Source organism: Triticum dicoccoides, chromosome 3A (assembly GCF_002162155.2).
Source record: "Triticum dicoccoides isolate Atlit2015 ecotype Zavitan chromosome 3A, WEW_v2.0, whole genome shotgun sequence".
Lineage (NCBI taxonomy): Eukaryota > Viridiplantae > Streptophyta > Magnoliopsida > Poales > Poaceae > Triticum > Triticum dicoccoides.
In genome coordinates, this window is record NC_041384.1 from 41,251,887 (window position 1) to 41,274,932 (window position 23,046).

The following is a 23,046-nucleotide window of genomic DNA, read 5'->3' on the forward strand; positions in this document are numbered from 1 at the left end:
GTCTGAGCGACATCGCAGAAAGGGCTTTAAAAAAAAGAAATGCCACAGTCGGACGTCTGAGCGACATCACATAAAGGGCTTTAAAAGAAATGCCACAGTCGGACGTCTGAGCGACATCGCAAAAAGGGCTTTAAAAAGAAATGCCACAGTCGGACGTCTGAGCGACATCGCAGAAAGGGCTTTTATTCACAAGTAAATAATACTCATAATAAACATTCAATTCATGAAAACAAACGGGTTAGTCCATCCACAGGAGTGATCATTTAACCGGACTTAGCACTCATGCGATTCACCGGAGTCTCTGTCATCAAAGCTGACAATTGATTAGGATAAGAAGGAACGAAACTTGACATGGAAGAGATGATTTGGAGGAATATATGACTCTGCAGAGTTTGTACAAAAATTTTTCCACAGTCAATGGATTTCCGTAGTCACGAAGGACTAGTTCCGTTTACGGTATTTCAGAAGAAAACACAGCTAACCGGTACACACCCATCCTACCTCTCGATGCTAGGAATCACCCTAGTCATCGTCCAAGAAAAACTTTTGAGACGGGGAGATCACAATCTCGAATAGCATGGGATCAAATTTATATACGCGCGCTCTAAGGGGTGCCCCCCTCTCGGTCCCAACCGGAAACACCCATGCCCCCTGACCGGATGACTGGCTTTAATCCAGGGCCATGGAACCATCATCACGGCCTCTCCTCTTTGGTGTGTACCATGAAAGCGGTTTGGAACTTACTAAACCATATTCCTTGCGGAAAACATGTGGTAGTACAAGGAAGGAAATGATAGGTACTGGACCGATATGGTTTGACACTGAAGTCACATAGTCTGGCATAAGACTGGCATGCTACAACACTGCCGTCGTACCCATCCTCATGCCAACACATGGCAATTCATATTCACATTCATCCACGTATGGATCATCGAACTCACTTACCTCATTATCACATAAAATAACTTTCATCGGTATACTCACCGGCATGCCATGAAACTAACTAAATGCAAAACATGCCAAGACACTCATCATATCAAAAGTTCAAACATGCTTGCCTGGTTCAGAGTAGTCGGAGCCTAGCTCGGTGAAGATCGCGGCTCCGTCACCTCCTTCGGTATCTACATTTAAAGAAGATATATGCGCTAACGTAAATACCAAGGAGAGCACAGAAGGTAAACCAAATATTTTTCAAATAAATCTGATAAAAAACTAAACAAAATTTTAAAGAGAACAGAAAAAGAATCAATCAAAAATACTTTTCTGACTAAAAGTTATAAGGGTTTTTGTCCAGGGACTTATCTGTAATGAAACAGAAGATTTCCAGGGGCTAGTTTATAAAAGCAGAAAACGCTTCGGTAGCGATTACGCCAGCCCGAAGAGAAAACGTATTTGGCAGAAGGCGTTTTCAGATAACGCTTCGTTTAGAAAGGACAGAGAGGCTGACAGCGGGTCCCACTTGTCATGTTTAAATTTCAAATGGGAGGGACGAGGCTCGTCGGCGCCCGAGAGCTGCTATGGTCGCCGGCGGCGATCCACGGCGAGGCATGGGGATCAGAGTTTACCAATGTGCTCACCGTGTCCTTCCGCAACGGTGGGTGGTGGTGTTGGTCGCCGGTGAGCAGCACGTCGACGGCGGTCTCAACTCCGGCGGACGGTGGTTCGGGCGTGGATGGAGCTCGTCGGAGAGGGCTGCAAAGATTAAATTGAGGTGGGGGTTAGACTACTGGGTGCAAGAGAGGGCTACGGACGAGGTTTGGGCGCCGGAGGTGGCCTCATCGAAGTGAATCGAGCTGGAGGCCGAGGCGGATCGGGGTGGCCAGAGCCGGGGAAGGAGACCTCCTCGAGGTCCTTCCAATGGCCTGGCGGGGTGTTGGTGAGTAGTGGGGGTGCTGCGTGCACGAGAGTGAGCTCAGGACCCCTTTATATAGGCGGTCCGAGGCGGTTGCCGTGAACGGAGATTTCCGGCGAGCGATTACGGTGGCGCAGTGCTCGGTCGGGGTGGTTAGGGGGTCGAGCATCATCACGGAGGTTCAACGGGTCCATTTTTGTGCTAAGCTGGCCGGGGTTTGGGCGTTTGGGTCGAGCTCGACGAAACGGGGTGGCGCGGGCCCGTCGGCGGCAGAGAGCGCTCTCCGTGCGTGCTGCGCCACGGCGACGGTGCCGCATGCGTGCGCTGGCACGGAGAAGGCCACGCGGAGCCACCAGAAGATTTGGGCGGTGCCGAACGGCGTTGCGCCGCCGTTCTCCTCCCTGTCGGCCGTTACGGGGAGCCGGCCGCCGCAAGACACGCTGGCGCAGGTGGGCCAGGGCGCCACCGACGCCAGGGTCGCGCCAAGTGCGCGTGTGAAGCTTCGGACAAGCAAACGAGGCCGCGAGCAACGTGCCAAGTGCACTGTGGCCGCGTGACTGAAACTGTGGAAACTGAAGATGACACTAAACTGAATTTCTGAACACTGAACAGTAACAGTGCCCACAAGGTGTTCGACCGAATGAAATTGGCCTCTGGTGATTTTTCCTTGAGCTGATTTTTGGTGGGGTGGCTTCTCGTTGCTCAAATAGGCTGCCTGAATTTTGGTGGAATTTTTGGAGGAGTGTAGATATGAATTTCACCAAATTTGGCAAATCTGGTCCAAACTTGCAGAGACTGAATTTTGAAAAATTTGAAAAGAGGAGGAGTGGATCAAGATGGTTCTGGGTTGTGGGTTCAAAGGACAATCCAGGAGAATTGGTTTGAGATCAAAACTCAAATGCAATAGGGCACTTGCTTTGAAAATCTCTCAGGCTCCAAATAATTTTCAGAATTGAATTGAGGGAAAAATAATTGGAATAAAAATCCAAAACCAGTTTGGATTAGTTGGGACAGAGAATTTAGGTTGATCACAAGTTGTAGGGGAGGTTTTGGAGGGGTTTTACCACATGGGCAAGAATGCCAAGTCATGGTGGTTCCAAGATATGAAAATCCCAAATTTCATGGAGTTTCTTTTTTTTTTAAAGAAAAAGATTAAACTCCCTAAAATAATTTAGAGAGAGAACCAACAGAGAAGAAGTTTCAAAAGGTCAAACACCAAAGTTTGAAGCCAGAATAAAAACCTTGCCAAAGAAAAGAAAGTCTCTTAAGAGGAAGGTTTTCTGGAAAAATTTTAAATGGCCTCTTTTCAAAAACCACAAAATTTTTGCTGAAAACCAAAGTAAAAATTTTGGAGTGTCACAGCCCAGTGCTCGCCTAAGTGGACTAAAGAATAAGTCGATTGCAGTAAAGGCGCCTTGCTTTGAACCTGCAAAAGACATTTCGAGCCAAAAGCAATCGTATTCAAGCACCAAATTCAAGTTTGAATCGATATCTAAAGGAACCAAAAGTGCTCAGGCGTTAAGCCCATTAAGGTTTATCAGTTACAATTCCACTCGGCATACCGAGGCAAATTTAAAGCGTCGAGCTAGAAGAAGTTTTTTACCCCTACTGTGGAGGGCTGGAAGGTGCAACAAACTCATCAAGGTCAATTCCGTCGGCGATCCGAGTGGCAGCCGCAAGGAAAGTTTCCATAAAGGACCTGAAGTCGTGTTTCTTGGTGTTGGTCACCCGGAGGGCCGCCAGCTTCTCTTCTCGCGCATCTTTGCAGTGGACTCGGGCCAGACAGAGAGCAACATCTGCACCGCACCGAGCCGAGGACTTCTTCCATTCCTGCACTCGACCAGGGATCGTGTTCAAGCGAGCCATCAACGACTCAAGGTCATTCTGAAGTGTCTCCCCAGGCCAGAGCATCGAGTCGATGCGAGATGTGGCGGCCTTCAGCCTTGCGAGATAGTCCACGACAGCTGCAACACGAGACTCCAGTCGGAAAACATCCATGGCAACTTCGTCATTCACCAGAGAATTGACGGGGTCGAGGTTTGGCTCCAGCCGGCTAGTTTCTTCTTCAAAGTTTTGGCAAAATTCTGCAAGGATGATCACTGAGTCAAGGGGATGGTCGAATGGAAAAACCACAATTGGAAATGTTTGCCGAGCATAGAGGTTTACCTTCAAGCATAAGAAACAGCTTCTTGGCAAGACCACTCAGGAAGGCCTCCAGATCATTTTTCTTCCCAGTCAACTTACTAACTTGGTCGGTCAGGGCAGCTTTATCAGTTTTCAGTCGACTGACCTCCTTGTTGGCGATCCCAAGAGCAGCTTTCAGATTGGTATTGTCTTGTTCAAGCTTGGTGACTGAAGCTAACTTCTCGTCAGCAAGCTTGATCTTCTCAGCTAGTTCGAGGTCTTTCTTCTGTTGGGCCTCCCTTACCTTACCTGCAAGTTACAGCAAGATCATATTTTGAAACAAGCAAGGGGAAAAGCAGTCGTCAGGGTCTCACCAAACATACCTTCGGTCTCATCCTTTGCCTTCGTCAGCTTCTCCTGAACCAGCTTCAAGCTCAGCTCGAGTTGAGTTTGCTTGTTTTCCAGCTCAGAGTAGCGACCCACAAGATCACAGGAGTTCTGCGAAGAACCAATCGACTAAATGTCAAATATAATTCACTTCCGAGTGAAAAAGGAAAAATCACACGTTTCTAAGACTACAGCCGAATACAAGCATTCGACCGTAGTCTCGGGGACTACACCCAGTGGGTGCACTCAGCGTGCCCCCACTAATCCTGTTGAAGATAGAGTCGACAGTCGACCTCAAAAAAAAAGAGATGTATTCTTTAAGACTGTAATCAACTGCAAGCAGTCGACCACAGTCTCGGGGACTACACCCAGTGGGTGCACTCAGCGTGCCCCCACTGGTTTGTGAAATCCAGTCGACATAGTCGACTGACAGAAAGATTGACATCATAAAGCCTAAGGCCGACTGCCAGCAGTCGACCCTAGCCTTGGAGACTACACCCAGTGGGTGCACTCAGCGTGCCCCCACCGGTTTGCGAAATCCAGTCGACTTGGTCCAATGATAGAAAGACTGAAATTATAAAGCCTAAGGCCGACTGCCAGCAGTCGACCTTAGCCTTGGGGACTACACCCAGCGGGTGCACTCAGCGTGCCCCCGCTAACACGGAGTTTAATCGACACACCCAGTGGGTGACTACTATAAATTCTGGAAAGGAAAAGTTTTTGGTAGCATATCCTAACAGAACAAACGGTGGTCGACTGACCTGAACATTGCTTTGGAGGGCAGAACTGGCGTCATAAGCTACCTGGCTCGCATCCCGGATGGTCTTCAACTGCTCCATCATGATTCCTGCCTGGCGTATCGCCTCCTTCGCCGCGCCAGCTTGGTCCTCTGGGACGTGGTGCGCCGTGAAGAGGGAGGGCTGCTGAGCACTCGTCAGTGGATCTGCGAAGGACACCGTGTGTCGAGTGGTGTTCTCTTCCTCCGCAATCAGAATCTCAGGCGCCGTCACATCCTGGGGCACCTTGCTGGCGGACGCTTTCCTACTCCTTCTGTGCTTCAGCGGTTCCTCATCCTCATCATCATCAGGGAGATTGATAACAGCATTGGGTGGAGCTACGGAGAAGAATCAGGATCAGAGATCGCGAGTCAGTCGACTAAAAACGGCGTTAAGAATATAGTACCTGGTTTTGAAGTTGCTGCGTCCTCCATCTCATGGTCATCAGCCTGGGCTGAGGTCTCAGAAGTAGCAGCACTGCAACTCCAAAGAATCAGTCGACTAACTTCAGCGTCAACCAGAGACAAAGTTCACACAAAATAAGAAGACTTAAGTAGCACGATTACCCTGATATGGTGGGGATGGACACCTTCATCTTCGGCAGGAGCTTGATCGGCTTCGACGGGGCCGCCCTGGGCTGCTTCGGCGCCTTTTCAGTCGGCACCGGAGAGGTGGTCCGAGGGCGCTTGGTCGACTGAGCAACGGTCGCAACCCCCTTGCCACGTTCAGTCGAAGGGTCGTGGACAAGCTTCGACCGCCTTTCTGAGCGCGGTGGTACGACCTCCTCCTCCTCTTCTTCCTCGTCTTCAACGTCATCTTCATCACCGTCATCATCATCATCGTCATCATCATCCTCAGCAACGTCCGAGTCCCATTCCTCCTCCTCCTGGCTCTCGCCCCCACTCGCCTCACCCTCCTCAGTCGGAGCTTGTGCCCCATTGGGCATCGAGTACAGCTCGGTGAGGGCCTGGTAGATATCAAGACAAGGATCAATCGACCAGTCGGCAGGATAAACAGAAACGAATATGACAAGAACACAATGGAGAGCAGAGCAGACATACCTTGTTTGGATCGCTGTTGCGGTCGAGTGGAGGAATCCTTCTGGCTCCGCGTGGGTTATCCTTGTTTCCGGTAACGGCGGCCATCCATCTTTCCAGAGTGACATCGTCGACTGCTTCTGGATGGACTCGAGTCTCGTCTTCAGTCCCACAGTACAACCACATGCAGTGGCTCCGGAACTGAAGGGGCTGGATTCGACGCCTAAGGAAGACCTCCAGGAGATCCATGCCCATCACTCCCTCCCGAACCAACTGCACCACGCGCTCCATCAACATCTTCACGTCAGCTTTCTCCTCCGGGATCAACTTTAGAGAGGAGGGCTTGTTCACTCGGTCCATGGTAAACTGAGGGAGTCCACTCGACTGCCCCGGCGTCGACTGGTCCTGGCAGTAGAACCAGGTCGACTGCCAGCCTCTGACTGACTCGGGGAAGGTCATGGGCGGGAAGGTGCTCTTATTCCTCACCTGGATCCCCAGGCCCCCACACATTTGGACGACTCGGGTTCTTTCGTCGCCTGGGCTCGCCTTCTTCACGGTCTGAGAGCGACACGTGAATATATGCTTGAACAAGCCCCAGTGCGGTCGACAACCCAGAAAACCCTCACACATGGACACGAACGCAGCAAGATAGGCGATAGAATTTGGGGTAAAGTGGTGGAGCTGCGCTCCAAAGAAGTTCAAGAAGCCACGGAAGAAAATACTCGGCGGCAAAGAAAATCCACGATCAACATGGGTGGCCAAGAGCACGCACTCACCCTCTTCTGGCTGGGGCTGCCACTCCTTCCCCGGAAGCCTCGCAGCTCCATGGGGGATCAAGCCCTCGTTGGCCATGTCGAGGAGATCTTTCTCTGTGATGGTCGACTGGATCCAATCTCCTTGGACCCAGCCCTTCGGCAGGCGGGATCTGGACGAAGACCCGCCGCGGCTGGTGGATCTCCCCTTCGCCTTCTCCGTCGCCAACGCCTTCTTCGCGCGTTCCAGCGCCGCCGTCTCTCCTTGGCCATGGTTGCCGGTGAGATGCGCGAGGGGAAGTTGTGCGGAGGCGAGAGCGAGCGCGCTGGGCGGAGACGAAGGAAGCAGGGAGGGAGAATACTGAGGCACAGTACAAAAACCCTCGCCTGGAGCATTTATAAGGTCCCTTCCGAGTGGATGACAGGTGGGCCCGGTCGATCTAATCATATCCAGGAACAGTTATGCAGGCGGGTTACATGGCGAAGAAAGTGGCGCGGAGATCGAGGTGTCTCTGTCCCGTCCCAGCCGAACGCCGCGGTCCGCTCCGCTTCGCGCGCTTCCCCAAATTTCGCATCCCGCGGAATCCGCGAACGGCAGATCGGTCTGTCAGACGCTGGGTTTCCTGCGATCCGTCGCTCGGAGATTGTCGAAGCCCGAAAGATCACTCGACGAAAGAAGAGAATGGATCGAGTCGACCGAAGACAAGTTGCTCACTATCAACGAAGAGATTCTTTGGTCCAGAACAACGCACGACCAGTGTGCAAAGGTTAATCGGAAACAACATCAACTCCTTCCTCACTCGAAGCCTCAATCCATTCGGGGGCTAATGATGGGGTCATGTACCTAGGGTAGGGTCACAGACCTGATCTAAGTACCTTTCTCAAGGACACCCTTGGAAGTGGTCACCTTCCATTCGACCAACGAGGGACTCACTCGACTGACTTGAAGGACTCGACCACAAAGACTCACTCGACCACCAGAAGGTCAAGAGGCACTCTGCATTGCAACGGCCTGTAATTAAGTAGACTTTATGATAGTAAAGACACTTTATGTGGGGCGTTACCAGTAACACCCCGGACTTAACTCACCTTAAACCCTCTCCTACGTGGGCTGGCTGGGGTCCTGGCGCACTCTATATAAGCCACCCCCCTCCACAGGTCAAAGGGTTTGGCACCTTGTAACTCATATACTCATAATCCACTCGACCGCCTCCGGGCTCCGAGACGTAGGGCTATTACTTCTTCCGAGAAGGGCCTGAACTCGTACATCCCTTGTGTTTACAACCTCTCCATAGCTAGGACCTTGCCTCTCCATACCTACCCCCCACTCTACTGTCAGGCTTAGAACCACGACAGTAGGAGATCTTGAATATTCGCATCGCCAAGCTTGCCTTCCACGCCAAGGAAAGTCCCATCCGGACACGGGACGAAGTCTTCAATCTTGTATCTTCATAGTCCTAGAGTCCGGCTAAAGGTATAGTCTGGCTACCCGAACACCCCCTATCCAGGACTCCCTCACTACCACATTATGCTTGCAAGCTTGACAAAGCACTCTATGGTTTAAAACAAGCACCCAGAGCATGGTACTCCAGATTGAGCCTACAGTTAAAATATCTTGGCTTCATTGCTTCCAAGGCTGATACATCCTTGTTTATTTATGACAAGGCAGGGGTAGTCATTTTTGTGCTTATATATGTTGATGACATCATAGTTGCAAGTTCTTCACAAAATGCTACTAATGCTCTCCTACATGATTTGAGTTCAGAGTTTTCCTTGAAGGACCTAGGTGATTTGCATTTCTTCCTAGGTATTGAAGTCAAGAAAACTCAAGATGGTATTGTGTTGAATCAGGAAAAATACATTGTTGAGCTTCTGTCTCGCATGGGAATGAAGAATTGCAAGCCAGTGCCTACACATTTTGTCTTCCTTAGAAAAACTCTCAGCATATGAAGGTGAGCCACTTCAAGAGGAGGAGAGCACAAGGTATAGGAGTATTGTGGGAGCATTACAATATCTAACTCTCACACATCCAGATATCTCATTTGTTGTCAACAAGGTTTGTCAATATCTACATTCATCCTACTTCTCCACATTGGTCAGCTGTCAAGAGGATTGTAAGATATGTGAAGCATACTATGGGTGCATGACTTCATTTCAAACGGTCTAATTCCTCTCTTGTGAGTGCATTTCCTGATGCTAACTGGGCATGATGTAGTGATGACAGAAGGTCAAGTGGAGGCTTTGCAGTATTCTTTGGGTCTAATCTTATTTCTTGGAGTGCTAGAAAGCAAGCCACTGTGTCACGGTCAAGCACAGAAGCTGAATACAAGTCTTTGGAAAATGCAACTGCTGAAATCATTTGAGTTGAATCACTTCTTAAGGAATTGGGGATAAAGAAAAATCGTATCTCATGTTTATGGTGTGATAACTTAGGAGCAACATACTTGTCTGCAAATCCAGTGTTTCATACAAGGACAAAGCACATAAAAATTGTTTTTCACTTTGTGCGAGAAAGAGTTGCGGCAAAAAAACTTGAGATACGGTTTATCCCCTCCAAGGATCAAGTGGCAGATGGTTTTATAAAGGCATTACCAGCAAGACCATTTGAAGAGTTCAAGAGTAGTCTTAATTTAGGATGCTTGAGATTAAGGAAGGGTGTTAGAATATGTCATTGTAATCTCAACCTCTTCCCTTATCTCTTGTTCTATTCAAACTCTTGTATCTCTTTCACCTTGTACGCCAAGGCAGGCTTCGGCCAACATCAATATAAACTGAATGCGGCTCCCCTCGAGGGAGTAGGAACGCTTACGATCTTACAGGATTGTCCTGTTCGTGGAGAAATTGACATATAAAAGTTGTATACTGAATCTACCATTTTTAAGAAGTTGCTCCCCACTTCTTCCTATTCTCTCAGCATGAAACCCGTCCACATCATCATCTAGCCATGTCAGCAATTCTTCTGATTTACCTCACCTATGGTGAAGCCACGTCACCGCTAAATGTTATCGCTGCAGGCTTAGTCTAGTCATAGTGGGAGTAACTTAGCTAGTAACATAGCGGAAAATACACAGGAGCTCTCGGGTGCTCCGCACCCCTACACGAAAAATATTCATAAAAAATTCTCAGAAAATCAAAAAAAATCCAAATTTTCGGGATGTCAAACCTGGTTTCCCAATCTACTTCCGTGTGAAATTTCGCGAAAAAAATACCCAAAAGCGTATCCGTGGCGAAGGAATTACTACCCGGAAAAAATGTACCCAAACGGTGTTTTGCTATACATAGGAATTTTTTGTCTTCTTTGCTACAAATACGTTTCCTGGTATTTTTTCACCAAATTTCAGACGGAAGTGCATCAGGAACCCATGTTTGATATCCCAAAATCCCAAAAAAAAATTCAAATTTCTCGGTATTTTTGTTCCTGGTATTGTACGTATAGGGGTGCGGAGCACCCGAGAGCTCTAAATCCTCGTCCGTAACATAGCGCACTTCGAGAAATTTTTACTTATGTGGCAAGTAATTAATGAGAGGTGGTAACATAATATGTTACTGTAACATAACACTTTCCAAGACAAGATGAGTCTGTGAGCTAATAAATGAAGTCATCTATGATACTACTAGTATGTTACTTTGTATTATGAAGGTAGTAACTTAAACTAATGTCGCATATAACACTAGTCTAAGTTACTCCTCACTATGACCAGCCTTACTGGCCATCCAACACGCCTTTAATTCTGCACAAGGCAATTCCTTTTTTTCTTCTACAACGAAATGAAACGTCTGACTTTTCCACCGTCGCACTGATTCCTGCCTCTTGGTCTGGTCGTTCCTTTCATCTCCCTCTTTATCTAGGGTAGTCTTCCAATTCTTCTCCTCCCCTCTTTATCTGTGCCATACTTCCCATATTGCGCCGCCGCCGGCCAAACCTTCCTGGTCGTGAATAATAAGACCTACGCGCTGCCTCCCTCTGGAAGCCCCAGGAGCGCCGCGTGCTTGGACATGCTGGCCCAAACCAGGTGCCATGGCATCGAACCTACCTCCCGGGGAACCAGACGTGCCACCGTCAGCGTCCTCCTTCAATCCCACATGCATCAGAGGTGCGAGCTCTCCATCTCCTCAGATTTGAATCACGTTTTTTTATTTAGCTTGGTAGAAACCCCGATTTCCAGTTGGAGTAGCTGTCACTAGGAAGGGCGAGGGCGCCGCCCCCCAAGGGTAGTTCGATGGCGTGATTGATTCAGACTGATGCCAACCATGTACATGTCTACCGGATCCAAGGTAAGAGCAGAAGGATGAGGTCGTCCCATAGTATATTTGTCCAGATATTTAAGTCTGTATTGTTGACCTGAACGCATATGTGTGTTTTTTAGTGGAAAGGATGCATACTCACTGTAAATGCAGGAGGCTGTTCCCAACTGCCCATCGTATATTTGTACAGATCTTTGTTGTATGGGCCTGATATGTATTGTAAATGCAGCTTAATTACTTTTAGATGTTTTACTGATTGGCATGTGTTTCGTGGTCATGTACAAAGTCTAACATGTATGGATGTGCAGATTGAAAAGTTCATCACAATATTGCACGGGAGGTTCTATCATCCACCATCCAGATTTTTTGTGCGTTGGTTTGCTCAAATTTTCTTTCCTTTAAGTTTATATATACGGCGATTTAATTTGTGGTTCAACTTATTTTGCAGTGAGTTTGGTTGGTCTGCTTGGATAGGGGTTTAGGAGGTGCTTTCAGGTAGAGCTAAGACTTTCTAATATGCAATTCAACACCTTTATAGTAGTATTTGTAAGATTTTTTATGATAGAAAATTACGTATTTTTGAAAGATTTGTGATTGAAGTTTTCCTTTCATTTTGGTTACACATTATTTGCAGTTCTCTCCCTCTCTCTCTGTATGTGATTACATATGACTTGATGGTGATTAATCTGAAACATTTGTGAAGCCAGGCTATGTCTACAGGTTTTGTGGTTCTTTGTAGACATGCCCAAGGTTACTTTAGGATTTCTTGGTGGATTCTATTCTAAATCCTATTTGTTGAAATAATATAGAAGCTAATTTCAGTTTGTTTGTTTTTATCTAGATCAGCATGTGGAGTATCAAATTTGCAGTTGGATATAGTGATTTTATCTTAACTTTTTTAATTCAAGAATAACTTATTTCTCCATGAGTGCATTTTATCATGCTATGTTCCCTTGCTATTTCTCCTACATTGCTTGACTACCTAGCTCTAAAAAGTCAGTATTGACTCAATTTTTCCAGGGTTGGGTTAGTATCCTAATATTTTGAACAGGAGCTCTGTGAATAGTTTTGATATGCTACATTGTAAAGTTTTTGTTCGCGGTCAAGCTTATTTTTTGCTTTTGATTCCAACAGAGTACACAAAACAATTTATTATTTTCTGACTCATTCATTCTTTATGCAGATCTAGATAACTTTTGGTACGGAGTGTTCTGCTTATATTAAATTGATTTTCAGAGATGTTTGAAAATTTCCACAAACACGATTCTTTGGTTTCCAGTGGCCAAACATGTTTAATTTTTTAACAAAGAGGATTTGAGGTTTTTTAAAACAGCCAATACCTGATTTGGTAGTTATCAGCGAAAAAATAAATTCGCTAGTTTTCTGGAAAGTAGTAGAACAAGGTTCTAAACATATGACAAGAGAAAGAATTTGATGATTTGTGTGTCGGTTGGAGGCTCTTTGTTTATATTCCTTCCGTTCCTAGTGTTATGGTTTTAGTTCAAATTTGAACCAAGACCACAAGCTTATTTTGGAACAGAGGGAGTAAGTACATCTTCTGTGGACACACTTTTGTACTATTTGACACACTTTTGACCGGGCCTTATTTTGTTCCAATCAAATCAAGCCACATACACGGGAGCACGAATGGGCACACCTCGGGGGAGCAGGCAAGTCTCGTCCAAAGAATAGGGCCTAGCTCCGGTTCCTTCAATGATAACACAAACTTTCAATAATTTTCATACCAAATTAGCTAAATCCTTACAACAGAAACAGAAACATCAAACTGATGGAGTTCTTTGCCTCGTAGTGGCAACTACCAAAGCAGAGATCCGCACCTGCAGCAGGCACTAGAGAAACAAGACAGACACACATAATCAGCCAGTTGATTCTCCAACGCTAGCTCAGTCAGGATCATGCAGGCCATATGGCAACCTCGGAGTAGCCGCCCTCGGTGGCGCACGCCCTGAACATCCCCGTGGTGTTGTAGGGCATGGTGACCTCCCCGGCGGCCGACACGGCCACGAGCCCCACGGAGCCCCGGGGCACGCCGGCCACGACGCGCGCGGCGGCCTCCTCCAGCGAGAGGCCCCGGTGCTCCATCACCGCCACCATGTCGCGCGCCACGGTGTGCCTGATGATGTCCTCACCCTTGCCCGTGGTGGACACGGCGCAGAGGGCGTTGGCGTAGGTGCCGGCGCCGATGACCGGGGTGTCGCCGATCCTGCCGGCCATCTTGTTCACCAGCCCGCCCGTGGAGGTCGCCGACGCCAGGCCGCCCGAGGCGTCGACGGCCACGCAGCCCACCGTGCCGGTCCGGCTGTTGTCGTCGTCGTTGGGAGCGCAGATTGGGTCGGTGTAGTTGTACTGGGTGTAGTCGATCTGAGAAGCAAGCAGCAGGAAGGTTGCGGGAATCAACAACTGGGTGTAGCCGAATAGAGGATCTATTAAATTTCGCAGGAGTCTAACAAAAAAAGAGTCAATATGCGTATGCAGGCTTCGCTGCTATCCACCGCCGCACTCACTGCGGAGGTGGGTGTCCTGAAGCAGGACCTCGAGCGGACCGAGCAAGAGCTCGGCTTTGCCAAGCGGCGGCTCGAGGAGAAAGAAGGTAAGAAATACCTTACAGAAAAAGTGCCAATAAAAAGGCGTGATTGCAAAAAAAAATAACAGGATTGTACTGCTTATTGCAGGGGCCACGACTGAGGTGGTGACCCTTAAGCAGGCGCTGTCTGAGGCCGAAAAGAAAACGGCCGCGGAGCGCACCGAGCGAGACAGACTTGGGGCTCAGGTCGGCGAGGTGCAGCAAGAGCTTCAGGCTCTCATGAAAAAACATGAGAGTTTGGAGCTTGAATCCAAGGCGCAAGCAGCCGAGCTCGCGACGGCCCTTGAGACTGCCAATTCTGCCAAGGCCGAAGCCCAGAAGGCTCTCCAAGAGTTGGAGGAGATGAGGAAGATAGCAGCGGGTAAGGCATTCTTTATGCAAAGCAGAAATATAAAAGTAAACTACTTGTTACTTACCCGAATCCGAAGCTCTCCAGGGGCATTCGCAGATCTTCCCCGCAGCGTATCCGACGCCGCCGCATTCTACCGAGCTGAAGAGGGCAGCTCGACGGAGAAGGTGTTCTGGTCTCAGTATTCTGAGGCCGGACACCCTGTGCGCTTGAGCGACCAGCTGAAACAGCTGGTCGAGCTCCACAAGGCAGCCGAAGAGGCCATGAAAGGCCTCATAGTTCAGCTATGGACCGGAGAGGCCCTGCCTGGGAGCTATTTCGGGCTGGTGCGTCGGCTGGTGGAGGCCTATCCGAGGCTCGAGGTCATCAAGCGCTCCGTCTGCATCGAAGGTGCCCGTCGGGCCCTTGCCCGTGCAAAGGTGCACTGGGGTAAGCTTGACGGTGAGAAGCTTGTGAAGGACGGGCCGCCGCCGGGGAAGGAGCATCGCAAGCCCGAGAACTACAACAAGGATGTTCTTGCAGGTGCCCGCCTTGTGGCAGATGAATGTACCAAGGATGTGATTTTTGAATGAACTCGCTCGTGTTTGTCCTGTGCGCTGAAAACTTGTTCATATGCGCTAAGCAATGCTTATTGAATTTAAAATATTACTTTCTGTGCAGCCGTTTATCAAAAAATTGAGAGATGGCCAGTCGTCGGCTTCTGCCCCCATGCCACTAGTGTTGGGGTGTTCGGGATAAACCTGAGCGCTCTTTTTCTCATAGTTGGGTCCTTCGAGGGAGGCGCTCAGCACAACGAACCAGGCAATCGGACTATAATGCTTGAACACTCTCACTTAGCCATAGAACTCTATAATTTTAAATTTCGGCGAAGCCCCTAGTTCGGAAGACCGAGTTTGGGGCGCTATCCATGCCTTGGCCGGACAAAGCCAGCTCCTCGCCCGAAGCGGCATAAGTCTTTAGGGACTCGAAAAACCTCTCGAACAGCGGCCGGTCTCTCGCCTCATCATGACAGTCAGTTTTAGCTTTCTCCACTTAGGTGCTTAACCCAGCTGAACCGGGGCACAATCGCAGTGGTTCTCCTAGTGCTACCTTAGCCGATATAGCGGAACGTAAGGCATCAAAACATAGGAGCCGGGCAAACCCAACTATTGACCCAAATCATGATTCGGAGCCGATGCATATAGTGCTATAAGTTCGGGGTGCCGCACTTGTGAAAGTGTACGGACTTCTCACACCATGATGAGGGGTACTGAAGCCCCTGGCGTGTTCGCCGTACCATGGTGTACGGGTGCCATCATGTCATTTAATAAACATATATGTGAAAAGAGGATAATGCAAAAAATAGACAAAAAGCTATGCATTGTTTATAGAGGGGCTATTTATCAAAGCCGAACGATACAAATAGTGCGATAAGCAAAAAGATATTGGACTATTTAACATGTCCTGACCAGGGGCAGGCCGCGGAATTGTATTCAAAACGGGTATACTGCTCGTAACAGAGACCACCTGGGAGTTCCATAATGCGGCATGGGTTGTCTACCTCCCTGGATCTTGCATTATTTGTGCGGCAGTCGAATTGCCGAACAGGTCGTCCGAAGTATGGAGTCCTGAAAGTAAGAAAAAATTAACAAAAGAATCCGGCAGCCCCTAGTACGTTTTAAGCCGTATTTTGGGCGTGCCGTTATTGTGCCCCTTCCCCTGTTCCCATGGTATTTCAAGGGCGTAGTTATGTACGCGAGGCACTGGTTTCGCTATGTCGCGAGAGCTGGGGTTGGGGCCGCATTGCTACGCTTGCTCAGAGCGTGCCAGGCGGTCCTGCTGTGGGTTACTCCGGGCGCGCTTGGCAGTGTCTGGCTTTTTAACGGCCGGACTGGAGAATTGCCTAAGAAGGCTACTTTGTACTTCCGCTGCGAGAGCCGACGTGTGCTCCTCCATACGGAGGGAGCGTTCGGTGTTTCCGTTGACCGTGATTACTCCTCGAGGGCCTGGCATCTTGAGCTTGATATATGCGTAGTGCGGCACCGCGTTGAACTTTGCGAATGCGGTTCGTCCGAGCAGGGCGTGATAGCCACTGCGAAACGGGACTATATCGAAGATTAACTCTTCGCTTCGAAAATTGTCCGGGGATCCGAAGACCACGTCAAGTGTTACTGAGCATGTACAGTTGGCTTCTATACCTGGTATAACGCCTTTAAAGGTCGTTTTTGTGGGCCTAATCCTTGAGGGATCTATGCCCATTTTCCGCACTGTATCCTGGTAAAGCAGGTTCAGGCCACTGCCACCGTCCATGAGGACTCTTGTGAGATGAAATCCGTCGATGATTGGGTCGAGAACCAATGCGGCGAAGCCGCCATGACGGATGCTAGTGGGATGGTCCCTTCGATCAAAAGTGATCGGGCAGGAGGACCATGGGTTGAACTTTGGGGCGACTGGCTCCATCGCGTATACGTCCCGTAGCGCACGCTTCCGCTCCCTCTTGGGAATGTGGGTTGCGTATATCATGTTCACCGTCCGCACTTGTGGGGGAAAGCCCTTCTGTCCATTGTTGTTCGGCGGCCTGGGCTCCTCCTCGTCGTCGCTGTGCAGCCCCTTGTCTTTGTTTTCGGCTCTTAACTTGCCTGCCTGCTTGAACACCCAACAATCCCTGTTAGTGTGATTGCTGGCCTTTCGGGGGTGCCATGTATCTGGCACAAGCGGTCGAGTATTTGGTCCAAACTGGACGGGCCCTGAGTATTCTTTTTGAATGGCTTTTTCCGCTGACCGTATTTATAGCCTCTGAATCCGGCATTGACTGTCGTGTCTTTGTTGCTGTCACTGCTGACGCGGCGTTTTTGCTTATTCCGACGTGTCCTGCCACTTTTGTCCTTGGTATCCGAATTACCAGGGTTCTTTGATAAGTTGTTACTGCGAGCTAGCCAGCTGTCTTCTCCCGCGCAAAAGCGGGTCATGAGTGTCGTGAGGGCTGCCGTAGATTTCGGCTTTTCCTGTCCCAGGTGCCGGGCAAGCCACTCGTCGCGGATGTTATGCTTGAAGGCTGCTAGGGCCTCTGCGTCCGGACAGTCGACTATCTGGTTTTTCTTTGTTAGGAACCGTGTCCAGAATTGCCTGGCTGATTCCTCTGGCTGCTGAATTATGTGGCTAAAGTCGTCGGCATCCGGTGGTCGCACGTAAGTGCCCTGGAAGTTGTCGAGGAATGCGGCTTCCAGGTCCTCCCAAGAACCGATTGAGTCTGCTGGCAAGCTGTTAAGCCAATGCCGGGCTGGTCCTTTAAGTTTGAGCGGGAGGTATTTGATGGCGTGTAGATCATCGCCGCGTGCCATGTGGATGTGAAGGAGATAATCCTCGATCCATACCGCCGGATCTGTTGTGCCAGCGTATGATTCAATGTTTACGGGTTTGAAACCCTCTAGGATTTTATGATCCATTACTTCATCTGTGAAGCATAGCGGGTGTGCGGCGCCTCTGTACTGGGCTATATCACGACGCAGCTCGGAAGAGCTATGTCTATTGTGTTCGGCCCGGCCGGATTTGTTGTATCCGCAGTGAAGATCATCGTCATGTGCCGTAGGGCGCCTGCGCGATCCGTAGATCGATCTTGTTTGTCTTGCCTTATCCTTCAATACGTCTCGCAGGTCTGGCGCATTTTCCCGTGCCTTAGTTGAGCGGCGTCGAGACATGGCTTGGGCGGAGGGCCGAGAGGCCTCTCTATCGCGGCCGCGAGGTGGCCGGTCTGTCATGTCGTGCGCTGGTGATGTAGGTGCTTCCTCCTTTGATCGGGGTAGCGGCCTGCGCTTTGGGTAACTCTTGGAGGGGCGTTCGAATTCATACTCTTCGGTCGCAAGGACTTCAGTCCATCTGTCAGCTAGCAAATCTTGGTCGGCTCTAAGCTGTTGCTGCTTTTTCTCGAGGCTGCTTGCCGTGGCTAAAAGCCTGCGTTTGAAACGTTCTTGTTCGGCGGGGTCTGATGGTACGACGAATACGTGTCATCGAGGCTTGCCTCGTCTTCGGAGGGAGGCATATAGTTATCATCCTCGACCTCTCGGTCTGCCGCTCTCTCATGAGGGCTGGCTTCTCCATCTTCCTGTGCCAAATCTTGCTGGGGTGGGTGTTCTTCGGTGCTATCCGGGGTAATATTATCTCCCGTGCTGGAATCACCATTTTTGCTTTGGCGGGATTTAGAGCGGCGCCGCTGATGCCGGCGCTTTGGCTATTTCTTGGAGGTGTCATCCCCCGCTATTCCATCGCCATCTCCATCTTTTGGAGTATCCACCATATATATGTCATATGACGAGGTGGCCTTCCAGCGCCCTACAGGTGCTGGTTCCTGTTCGTCTCCTACATCGTCGTCCATACCGTCGATGTCTTCGGAGCCGAAGTCAAGCATGTCGGTTAAATCGTCGACAGTGGCTACAAAGTGGGTGGTGGGTGGGCTTTGAACTTCTTCATCGTCCGTATCCCATCCTCGCTGACCGTAATCTGGCCAGGGCTCTCCTGATAAAGAGAGAGACTTGAGAGAATTCAGCATGTCGCCAAAAGGCGAGTGCTGAAAGATGTCCGCGACGGTGAACTCCATTATCGGCGCTCAATCGGATTCGATTGGCAGGGGCGCGGGGGGTTCGGAGTCCGGGGAGGAGTCCGGATCCTCGGAGTCACGGGTCATGCAGAGTGCGGGGCTGGCGCTCGGCTCGATCGCCTTTGAGATCGCAGCCCCCGAGGGGACATCCAACCGCTCATCCTCGATTGGCGCAATAGGCTCCGAGTTAGGGGTCGGAATCGGTGCGTGTGCGGCCTCCAGGACACTGTCCAGAGGCAGAGCTAGATCATGCCCCTCGAGATAGTGCGGCGCGCTTGGCCGTGGCTCGAACCCGTCAAAGATCAAGTCTCTGCGGATGTCAGCCGTGTAGTTTAAGCTTCCAAACCTGACTTGATGGCCAGGGGCATTGCTTTCGATCTGCTCCAGGTGGCCAAGCGAATTGGCCCGCAGTGCGAAGCCGCCGAAGACGAAGATCTGTCCGGGGAGAAAAGTCTCACCCTGGACCGCATCGGTGTTGATGATCAAAGGAGCCATCAGGCCTGAAGGCGACGACACAGAGGAACTCTCAATGAAAGCACCAATGTCGGTGTCAAAACCGGCGGATCTCGGGTAGGGGGTCCCGAACTGTGCGTCAAGGCCGGATGGTAACAGGAGACAAGGGACACGATGTTTTTACCCAGGTTCGGGCCCTCTCGATGGAGGTAATACCCTACTCCTGCTTGATTAATATTGATGATATGGGTAGTACAAGAGTAGATCTACCATGAGATCAAGGAGGCTAAACCCTAGAAGCTAGCCTATGGTATGATTGTTGTATATGGAGTTGATGTCCTACGGACTACAACCCTCCGGTTTATATAGACACCGGATAGGGTTAGGGTTACACAGAGTCGGTTACAATGGTAGGAGATCTTGAATATTCGCATCGCCAAGCTTGCCTTCCACGCCAAGGAAAGTCCCATCCGGACACGGGACGAAGTCTTCAATCTTGTATCTTCATAGTCCTAGAGTCCGGCTGAAGGTATAGTCCGGCTACCCGAACACCCCCTATCCAGGACTCCCTCACTACCACATTATGTTTGCAAGCTTGACAAAGCACTCTATGGTTTAAAACAAGCACCCAGAGCATGGTACTCCAGATTGAGCCTACAGTTAAAATATCTTGGCTTCATTGCTTCCAAGGCTGATACATCCTTGTTTATTTATGACAAGGCAGGGGTAGTCATTTTTGTGCTTATATATGTTGATGACATCATAGTTGCAAGTTCTTCACAAAATGCTACTAATGCTCTCCTACATGATTTGAGTTCAGAGTTTGCCTTGAAGGACCTAGGTGATTTGCATTTCTTCCTAGGTATTGAAGTCAAGAAAACTCAAGATGGTATTGTGTTGAATCAGGAAAAATACATTGTTGAGCTTCTGTCTCGCATGGGAATGAAGAATTGCAAGCCAGTGCCTACACATTTGTCTTCCTTAGAAAAACTCTCAGCATATGAAGGTGAGCCACTTCAAGAGGAGGAGAGCACAAGGTATAGGAGTATTGTGGGAGCATTACAATATCTAACGCTCACACATCCAGATATCTCATTTGTTGTCAACAAGGTTTGTCAATATCTACATGCACCTACTTCTCCACATTGGTCAGCTGTCAAGAGGATTGTAAGATATGTGAAGCATACTATGGGTGCATGTCTTCATTTCAAACGGTCTAATTCCTCTCTTGTGAGTGCATTTCCTGATGCTAACTGGGCATGATGTAGTGATGACAGAAGGTCAACTGGAGGCTTTGCAGTATTCTTTGGGTCTAATCTTATTTCTTGGAGTGCTAGAAAGCAAGCCACTGTGTCACGGTCAAGCACAAAAGCTGAATACAAGTCTTTGGCAAATGCAACTGCTGAAATCATTTGAGTTGAATCACTTCTTAAGGAATTGGGGATAAAGAAAAATCGTATCTCATGTTTATGGTGTGATAACTTAGGAGCAACATACTTGTCTGCAAATCCAGTGTTTCATACAAGGACAAAGCACATAAAAATTGTTTTTCACTTTGTGCGAGAAAGAGTTGCGGCAAAAAAACTTGAGATACGGTTTATCCCCTCCAAGGATCAAGTGGCAGATGGTTTTATAAAGGCATTACCAGCAAGACCATTTGAAGAGTTCAAGAGTAGTCTTAATTTAGGATGCTTGAGATTAAGGGAGGGTGTTAGAATATGTCATTGTAATCTCAACCTCTTCCCTTATCTCTTGTTCTATTCAAACTCTTGTATCTCTTTCACCTTGTACGCCAAGGCAGGCTTCGGCCAACATCAATATAAACTGAACGCGGCTCCCCTCGAGGGAGTAGGAACGCTTACGATCTTACAGGATTGTCCTGTTCGTGGAGAAATTGACATATAAAAGTTGTATACTGAATCTACCATTTTTAAGAAGTTGCTCCCCACTTCTTCCTATTCTCTCAGCATGAAACCCGTCCACATCATCATCTAGCCATGTCAGCAATTCTTCTGATTTACCTCACCTATGGTGAAGCCACGTCACCGCTAAATGTTGTCGCTGCAGGCTTAGTCTAGTCATAGTGGGAGTAACTTAGCTAGTAACATAGCGGAAAATACACAGGAGCTCTCGGGTGCTCCGCACCCCTACACGAAAAATATCCATAAAAAATTCTCAGAAAATCAAAAAAAATCCAAATTTTCGGGATGTCAAACCTGGTTTCCCAATCTACTTCCGTGTGAAATTTCGCGAAAAAATACCCAAAAACGTATCCGTGGCGAAGGAATTACTACCCGGAAAAATGTACCCAAACGGTGTTTTGCTATACATAGGAATTTTTTGTCTTCTTTGCTACAAATACGTTTCCTGGTATTTTTTCACCAAATTTCAGACGGAAGTGCATCAGGAACCCATGTTTGATATCCCAAAATCCCAAAAAAAAATTCAAATTTCTCGGTATTTTTGTTCCTGGTATTGTACGTATAGGGGTGCGGAGCACCCGAGAGCTCTAAATCCTCGTCCGTAACATAGCGCACTTCGAGAAATTTTTACTTATGTGGCAAGTAATTAATGAGAGGTGGTAACATAATATGTTACTGTAACATAACACTTTCCAAGACAAGATGAGTCTGTGAGCTAATAAATGAAGTCATCTATGATACTACTAGTATGTTACTTTGTATTATGAAGGTAGTAACTTAAACTAATGTCGCATATAACACTAGTCTAAGTTACTCCTCACTATGACCAGCCTTACTGGCCATCCAACACGCCTTTAATTCTGCACAAGGCAATTCCTTTTTTTCTTCTACAACGAAACGAAACGTCTGACTTTTCCACCGTCGCACTGATTCCTGCCTCTTGGTCTGGTCGTTCCTTTCATCTCCCTCTTTATCTAGGGTAGTCTTCCAATTCTTCTCCTCCCCTCTTTATCTGTGCCATACTTCCCATATTGCGCCGCCGCCGGCCAAACCTTCCTGGTCGTGAATAATAAGACCTACGCGCTGCCTCCCTCTGGAAGCCCCTGAGCGCCGCGTGCTTGGACATGCTGGCCCAAACCAGGCGCCATGGCGTCGAACCTACCTCCCGGGGAACCAGACGTGCCACCGTCAGCGTCCTCCTTCAATCCCACATGCATCAGAGGTGCGAGCTCTCCATCTCCTCAGATTTGAATCGTGTTTTTTTATTTAGCTTGGTAGAAACCCCGATTACCAGTTGGAGTAGCTGTCACTAGGAAGGGCGAGGGCGCCGCCCCCCAAGGGTAGTTCGATGGCGTGATTGATTCAGACTGATGCCAACCATGTACATGTCTACCGGATCCAAGGTAAGAGCAGAAGGATGAGGTCGTCCCATAGTATATCTGTCCAGATATTTAAGTTTGTATTGTTGACCTGAACGCATATGTGTGTTTTTTAGTGGAAAAGATGCATACTCACTGTAAATGCAGGAGGCTGTTCCCAACTTCCCATCGTATATTTGTACAGATCTTTGTTGTACGGGCCTGATATGTACTGTAAATGCAGCTTAATTACTTTTAGATGTTTTACTGATTGGCATGTGTTTCGTGGTCATGTACAAAGTCTAACATGTATGGATGTGCAGATTGAAAAGTTCATCACAATATTGCACGGGAGGTTCTATCATCCACCATCCAGATTTTTTGTGCGTTGGTTTGCTCAAATTTACTTTCCTTTAAGTTTATATATATGACGATTTAATTTGTGGTTCAACTTATTTTGCAGTGAGTTTGGTTGGTCTGCTTGGATAGGGGTTTAGGAGGTGCTTTCAGGTAGAGCTAAGACTTTCTAATATGCAATTCAACACCTTTATAGTAGTATTTGTAAGATTTTTTATGATAGAAAATTATGTATTTTTGAATGATTTGTGATTGA

The 23,046-nt window shown here is 48.5% G+C and overlaps 2 protein-coding genes across 2 annotated transcripts in view; both read right to left on the bottom strand.

Annotated features, from left to right (window-relative positions):
- The window catches only part of LOC119271858 (isoaspartyl peptidase/L-asparaginase-like), a 36,433-nt gene extending 25,485 nt beyond the window's left edge, over window positions 1–10,948 (bottom strand). The window contains exon 1 of the mRNA XM_037553517.1: window positions 10,852–10,948. Coding sequence (XP_037409414.1) covers window positions 10,852–10,948 — 97 coding nt within the window. The remainder of the gene's footprint in view (window positions 1–10,851) is intronic.
- Window positions 10,949–12,890: 1,942 nt separating this feature from the next.
- On the bottom strand, window positions 12,891–22,201 carry LOC119271859 (isoaspartyl peptidase/L-asparaginase-like). Its single transcript, XM_037553518.1, has 2 exons — window positions 22,156–22,201; window positions 12,891–13,617 (listed from the first exon to the last, which is right to left on the bottom strand). The coding sequence occupies exons 1-2, from the start codon at window positions 22,199–22,201 to the stop codon at window positions 13,088–13,090; spliced, it is 576 nt and encodes a 191-aa protein (XP_037409415.1). The 3' UTR covers window positions 12,891–13,087.
- Between the last annotated feature and the right edge of the window lie 845 nt (window positions 22,202–23,046).

Excerpts from the sequence above, each read along its gene's own strand:
- LOC119271859 (XM_037553518.1), bottom strand. The coding sequence starts at position 22,201 with ATGTCCAAGCACGCGGCGCTCAGGGGCTTCCAGAGGGAGGCAGCGC. Across the intron at positions 13,618-22,155 it reads CTTCCAGAGGGAGGCAGCGC|ATCCTCTATTCGGCTACACC; the intron begins GTAGGTCTTATT and ends GAAATTTAATAG.